Source organism: Rhipicephalus microplus, chromosome 3, assembly GCF_043290135.1.
Source record: "Rhipicephalus microplus isolate Deutch F79 chromosome 3, USDA_Rmic, whole genome shotgun sequence".
In the NCBI taxonomy this organism is placed as follows: Eukaryota; Metazoa; Arthropoda; class Arachnida; order Ixodida; family Ixodidae; genus Rhipicephalus; species Rhipicephalus microplus.
This window is the reverse complement of record NC_134702.1, coordinates 221,022,301-221,029,277: the sequence shown is the minus strand read 5'-3', so window position 1 is coordinate 221,029,277 and position 6,977 is coordinate 221,022,301. Positions and strand designations below refer to the sequence as shown.

Below are 6,977 nucleotides of genomic sequence, written 5' to 3'. Positions count from 1 at the left end.
AGCAAGGGACGTGTATACGAGTCTTGAGGTCGAGAGACGTTATCACACGTGCGAAAAGGATGAAAAGAGAGAGAGACTCTCGTTTCGGCTTCGCGAAAGCTTGAAATTGATAGATAATAAAGACAATTTTCTGGCCCAGCAGACGTCAGGGAAAGTCTCCGCAAAACAGCGTCAGATGCTCGGAGAGCATAAAAAAGTGGAGTACGCGTTATATGAGAGTGACAGCCATTCAGAAAGCGAGATGAAGTGTGACTGTCCTTAGATGTGAGAATCAATGCTAATTAGGAGAGTTGAGTTGATGAGCCAAAACTTTCCTAAATAACGATAATGGAAGCAAACTGAGTATTCATCTAGTGAAAGTGACACTAGTGACAGTGAACTCATAATAGTTGATTAGCGTTGTCACAGGCCGATATATATTTTTATTTTCTTATTTATATTTGGCAAACTATGAGAAGGTAGCCTACGTTAGAGCCGGCTATCCCAACGTCATGATAGTAATGTACAAGAATAAATAGCGCACGGTTATACATTCACACGTGGCGGTTTCTATTTTCTAGTAACCTTGGGCAAACGCATTCTAACTATTTTCTCTATTTTTGACAAAGTTTAACCGGACGTTTTTGCATTTGGCTTCATTCGAAGGAATGACGATATATCAGCAATAGGGTGAATGCAAGCATTGCTGCTGTGGATGAGCGGTTACAGCGCTCAACTACAATCTAGGAGGTACTTGGTTCGATTCGCAGAATCACTGAGCACTTTTTTTTTTTCAAGAGGTTGCCCGGCCTGACATTATGCGTTGTGGCGGGTACTAATTTTTTGAGAAGTAGGCTTTCGCACTTGCTTCTTTTACTCCCCTTTTGTTCCAAAAGCGCTGTACTGTGCTCCTTCAAAAATTAAACAATTCAGGGTTCATAATTTTCTCCTCCATCCTCTCTTATCGCAAAAGTGTCCAGTACTGAAATACCAATAACATACCTGGTATATCACTTTTCACGTGTTTGGATATTTGACCAGCAATCAGTCTTCACGGTGTTTTGAAGAAAATCTACACATGCAGTGAGCTAACTGCTTGCAGCCAAGCTGACTGCCTTTGTAGGGAAATGCTTTCGTGCTAATTTGGTGGGCATCATCACATGCAGCAAGACCGAAGAGCACGGACAGTTAGAGCTGACGCAAACAGAGTGATTAGTTTGTGTCTTCTCTCCCGCTATTTGTCATGCTGCATGCTTCAGTGAAATGTCACTGTCAATGGTTAAAATGAACTATAGCAGTTAATCGAGTTCTGCTGAGAGGATCCCCTATTGTCCAGAATGAAACAGAACAATGACTTTGATTTGTGTGATAAAGAGATACCCTGCTTTTGGTTACTAGAATAAATTTCTAAATGGTGAAGTTTATTTTTTATTAACAACAGTTCCAGTGCAGATGAAAGGTGCATGGACAAAACTCTTGTATTCAGCTTGACTAGGTTTGTGACCTTAATTGTCATTGCGAACCGGTATCACAGTATGCATAAATATCACACACATATACAACCACGGGTGATAGCTTGCTTATTCTAATTAAAATTGAAAGGTTGAAATCGACATATTCAACCAACGCAATGTGTACGAGATATGACATGTAGAGTAGCTATGCTGTAAACTAATCTTCGCAGGTTCGTTCCATTTTACCCAATTTCTTGCCCATGACTGTAGGTTGGTAAATGAAACAACTTTTTGAACACACATATTCTGTGTAAGGTTACATTTATTTTTATGCAGTACAAAACAAATTGAAATGTATAATGGCTCGAAAGAGAAATAACTAGAAACAAATTCAGCCAAATCATTACCAAACTTACTCACCAATGATAAATGGATTCTCATTTAAAAGATACATACATACATACATACATACATACATACATACATACATACATACATACATACATACATACATACATACATACATATACGCACACACATATACATATATACACCCATACATACATACATACACTCAGGTGTAAATAATAAAATGAATGGCTATAAAACAACAATTCTAATACACTCATTTTGAATATACTACAGAAAGCAACTTACGAGAGAAATCCACCGGCACTGTTATGTCTGAACACGGTGTTTCTCGAACCATCTCGCAAAAGCTTGATGCATAGTTTTCCGCTGCTGCCCAGTGACAAGCAGTTTTTATAAAAAACACAAGAATAAAGCCCTTGACAATGTCATGCTAAAGAAAAGGGCTGTGCATCATTATTTGTACATGTCTGCAATATCACTCTGTTTATTTACATAGCTTGGCTCATTCACAACCCACTAACAAAGCATGTTAGGACACTTGGGCTGAAAGTTGGCACAGCGCGAGTGAATTATACACAATACATGAATAATACAATTATAAGCTACTAAGCTCCTTGGTGCAAACAGTGTTTATATTGACAGCTATAGGTGCCATTTTGTTTCCCCAAAAGACTTCTCAAAAGTAGAATCAACTTTATTTAGCTAAAAGTTTCTATTCTGGCGCGTCGTGGTGGCTCAACGGTGGAAGTGACTCTTTCGGCCAAGAAAACAAAGACCAATTATTTTTCCAGTTCGTGAATTCACCCCATGCTAACATTCAGGCAGCTGGTAGGTGTGCTTTTGGAGAGAAGAAACCACCACATTCCCACCAGTTGTGGCCTTGGGTAGCTACTTCACTTGGACAAAAATGATGAAAAACACTCCTCAAGAAGACTTCAAAGTTTGCACACCAACACAGTTCCCATACAGCTGTCTATTAGTCTGCTTGAAAAATATTGAGTTTACTGGTGGGCAAAGACTGTACACTATGTGAGGTGATGCTCCAGTGCACTGCATGTATGTCTTGCTGCTGGCCTCAACTGCGATGTTGCTCAGCACATATGTGGAAAATAACAGCTAATACTATGCCACTGCAAAGTAATTATGTGTCATTTGCATGAAACAGGGACCACAATAAAAGAACATAACAACATTTGCCTTCACAACGTTTAAAAACTGTAAATAAATTTCCACAGAGTTTTCACAGTTCATCTGAGGATAGTAATATTGGTTGTAAACACATTCTTAATTCCACTAACAAACTATTTTAAGACGCCAGCTTCAATATTAGAGTATACCAGCACTTTTGTAGGGCTAAACAATTGTACAGGCACCTAGAAAAAAAGTGCCGCCACATCCACGAAGTGAATGATGATGAGTGGGCGAAGCTCCGGAGGTAAACCTGGTAAACCATGAATCCTCCGTACGTTTTGCCCACTCGATTTTATTGCAACGCTCCCCCTAGCGTACGTCGCCGCACTATATCGAACGATGACACGTGCCATATGTGGCATCATTCCTATTTTATAACACTTCGCATCTTTCATAATCAACTACACGTACCGCCGTCTAGTTTATAACATCTTGCATCTTTTGGATGGACAGACGGACGGACGGACGGACGGATGGATGGATGGATGGATGGATGGATGGATGGATGGACGGACGGATGGACGGATGGACGGATGGATATGGCTGTACCCTTTAGATCGGGCGGTGGCTAGCGTAATACTTAATGCCGTCAGCTACAAGTACCACCATCTAGTGAACACTGCAAGAACTGAACGAGAGGTGGCTACATACAGGGGACGCACAGCCCACGCCTTAAGGAGCTTCGCTCATAAAACACAAGTGAATGCATGCTATAGCTACATATAAAAATAAATGCTTTTATTTCTAGTCTGAGTAGAGCTGCATAGATGATAAGTCACTTGCATTACATTATGAACAAACCTATCCGAGCAAAGTATACATTTAAAAAGTCACACTTACACAGCAGATAAGTAGACTGTTGAAGGACGGACAGGCAGTGGGATAATACCCAAGCACTAAAATCTACTGTTAAGATATACTAGGAGTAGTGATGATCCTCTTCCTTTCAAATAAAATAATCCACATAGATTCACTTCCCAGAGCCTATACACTTATGGCATCATTGGTTCTATACAAATGAGTGTACACTGAAGGATTACATCGACTAAGTACATAAATACTGCATCCATGGCTTTTCTTCTTGTACTACAAAGAATGCAAACACAGATACCATTGGCGACCATGGATGCTGTGATTTCTGGCATGCAAATGTAGAGGCACGCAGCACTTAACACACATGTTAAAAGCTTCAGCTCAAAAATATTTGCCCACTAACACTACAGCAGCCTTTAAATTAGTGTCATAGTTTGGTATCTTCCATGCAAAATTTAAATAATTTCGAATGCAAGCAAAGGAACTGCTGAATAATGCACTGCTAAGAAGTTAAGCAGCAGCTGCTCCTGACATCACAATGTGCTCTTTCTGCTGTTGTAAACTTTGAGCAGGAGAGCAGTCACTGGCAGTCCCTTTATACTTGTTGGTCTTCTGTGCTCTGTTCTTGATACACTGTACATGACCGTGGAGCACCGAACCCCTTGTTACTGCTGGAACTTAGAAAAATACAGATCATTGTTACAACCATGCTACATGCAAGAGTGTATAGTTGTCAATTATGTGCTCATATTTACAGATATTGTATTTTCAGAAGCCAATGACAAGCCTCAACACACACACACACACACACAAACAGTGAAGGCTGAAAATATATTTATTATGATACAAGAGCAAAACCAGAATGTTATAGATGAAGGTAAGAAACTTCTGACAGGCATAAAAAGCCAATAGAGTTTCTTTTATTTCGACTTTACACTAGGTGCGAGAAGTAGACCACAAATAAGTTCACTAAGAAACACAAGTTAGACTGCACTACAACACAACAGCCAATGTTGATAACTTCAAGGCTGTCTAACATAGCCAGCTCACCATACCGCATATAGGAGCTAATGGGCAGTCTAGAAGACACAAAGAACTTGTGGATCATGAGTGTGCTTGTTACTGACATCTATTATTTAAATGAAGAAAACCTTTCAAAAATGCACTTCATCAGGGGAAATAATCATACGCAACAAACACAACGGGCTCCTACAGGTGCCACCAACACTCACCATTATTGTTGATACCAGTGTCTTGCCGGATGGATATGCTGTGTCCTGCACAGAACACCAAAGGAGCGCTCCATGACTTGGATTGCATGTGTGCTAGCTGCATCGCTCTGCTGCTGAAATAGGCTAGCCACAGACAGAGATATGAGAAGCCATGGCTTTGAAACACACTGAACGTCACCTTTAGAGATCAACAATGCATACTTAGGTCAGGTACAATTTGTAGAAAATTATTTATCACTATGCAATCGTGGTGAACATGTTCGGCTGAAACACAAGCAACAGCACTGAGAGAGAAAAAGTTACATTAGGTAAAAGATGCAGTTACTGGCCCTATGTCATCTTAGGCTTCTTCAATAGGTCTTTCTCCTTGCAAGTTGTGAACAGCCAGGCAATTTTCACCCACTTGCTATTTCCTTCCAGAGCACTTGATCCACAGAGGGAGTCACAAGCTCAAGAGCTCAATAAGAAATCAAAGTATTTGTGCTCGTTTCAAAGCACAAGCTTTTGAGTCTCAGATTATTGGAGTTTCATTCATAAGCTGCAGGCTTTCAGCTTTCAACATTCTCAATTATCTTGCAATTTAGTTCTATAAATGTTGAATAAGAATTGTGTGTAAGAATATAACAGGTATCCACTGAAAGCAACCATGCTTGGGTTTTCAATTTGTGCACAGTAAGTGGTGTTCACGTAATCGTATGTATTAAAGAAAAACTAACCTTGCAGCCAGCCGTTAGGCAGTTTTGTGCCCTCGAAGCTCCCAAGCAGATGGCAGTCCTTCCAGATGAGGCTGCCATGCATGCTTCCACGCCACATCCGCTGAATGATAACAGTCCCAGCAGTGACATAGGCTTGCACAGTTAGGGAGAACGTGTCCTTCCTATTTTTGTACAGGTGCTCTAAGTAATGATGAGGATTGATGTGCGAGAATGTGCAGCTGATGCATCACAGGACCTTAACGAACCAATCTCTGCGATCTGTGAAGAGCCAAAAACGAGATATTTAAAAACAAACATTAAAAGCACTCACTTCTAATACTTATTTGAGGAAGCTATCACTTCGTTAAAGTGACCAAAATTTGATTTAATCACTTTGAAATAAACTGAAGCTTCATGTAAAATTTACGTACCAGAATATATATGTCCTACTGAAGTATAGTACTACCACAGTGGTAATTATCAATAGAACAAATTTTCCAAATTAACATAATTTTTAAGTGCAACCTAGCTCCTGAAAAATAAATTCACATTAACTTTCCAACTATCAAACGTGGTCAATCGACAGGTCCAACCCCATAATCAAACAAAAGCTCACTTGTATCGAATCACAAAAAACTTTTTATGTATTTGCTTCATAATATATGTATGTATATAACAGTTGTAGTAAATTTTTCATGCTTCAACTTACTATAGAGAAACATTACATCTGATGAGCTTAAAAACTTGCACACGTAATAGAACTGCGTGAATTATAGTACCGGTAAAATTTAGTTCTGCAAGGTGAACTCGCCGATGGCAGCATTTAGTAGCCGTTGGTGTCATAAGGAACCAAGTACGGCCAACAGGCAAAGGGCATCTGCAGACTGGAAGCTGCCGATGACAGCAATGAAGGGCTGGCCAGGCGTGCACGTCCATTGATAAAGTGTAAGAACTGGCCATGACCGGCTGTTGTCAAGGCTCTAGTGCCGTGCAAAACGATGGCCAGACGAACTCGGAAACCTGTAATTAGGCGATATGGGCCTACAACTTCATCCAAAGCAAGGCACCGGTGAAATCTTTGCTTTTTGGGGGGGATGGAGGGAAGCTTGACGTTCACGGGCTCTCGCTGCCACATAGAACTCTCAATTTGTTACCGAAGAAGAGTCTAGGCGCGCTTCCAAAGTAACACGATCCACAACAGAAAGTAGCATCTCGCAGTTTTGGTTGATCACATCACCGCG

At 40.4% G+C, this 6,977-nt stretch overlaps 1 protein-coding gene across 4 annotated transcripts; it reads right to left on the bottom strand.

The window, feature by feature from the left end:
* Positions 1–4,174: 4,174 nt before the first annotated feature.
* LOC142803507 (uncharacterized) lies at positions 4,175–5,990 on the bottom strand. Of its 4 annotated transcripts, none has more exons than XM_075888630.1 (3): positions 5,758–5,990; positions 5,042–5,086; positions 4,175–4,480 (listed from the first exon to the last, which is right to left on the bottom strand). In XM_075888630.1, exons 1-3 carry the CDS (start codon positions 5,852–5,854, stop codon positions 4,320–4,322), a joined length of 303 nt encoding a protein of 100 aa, XP_075744745.1. In that variant the 5' UTR covers positions 5,855–5,990; the 3' UTR covers positions 4,175–4,319. The 4 variants fall into 4 exon arrangements, with proteins under 4 accessions (XP_075744745.1, XP_075744744.1, XP_075744743.1 ...); XM_075888629.1 differs by having other exon boundaries at positions 4,175–4,486; positions 5,758–5,988; XM_075888628.1 differs by having other exon boundaries at positions 5,042–5,164; positions 5,758–5,984.
* Positions 5,991–6,977: the final 987 nt, after the last annotated feature.

Coding starts and splice junctions, on each gene's coding strand:
- LOC142803507 (XM_075888627.1), bottom strand. CDS start 5,854: ATGTGGCGTGGAAGCATGCATGGCAGCCTCATCTGGAAGGACTGCCAT. Junction 5,165..5,757: donor GCCTAACGGCTGGCTGCAAG/GTTAGTTTTTCT, acceptor GTCTGTGGCTAG/CCTATTTCAGCAGCAGAGCG. Junction 4,487..5,041: donor CACTGGTATCAACAATAATG/GTGAGTGTTGGT, acceptor TATTTTTCTAAG/TTCCAGCAGTAACAAGGGGT.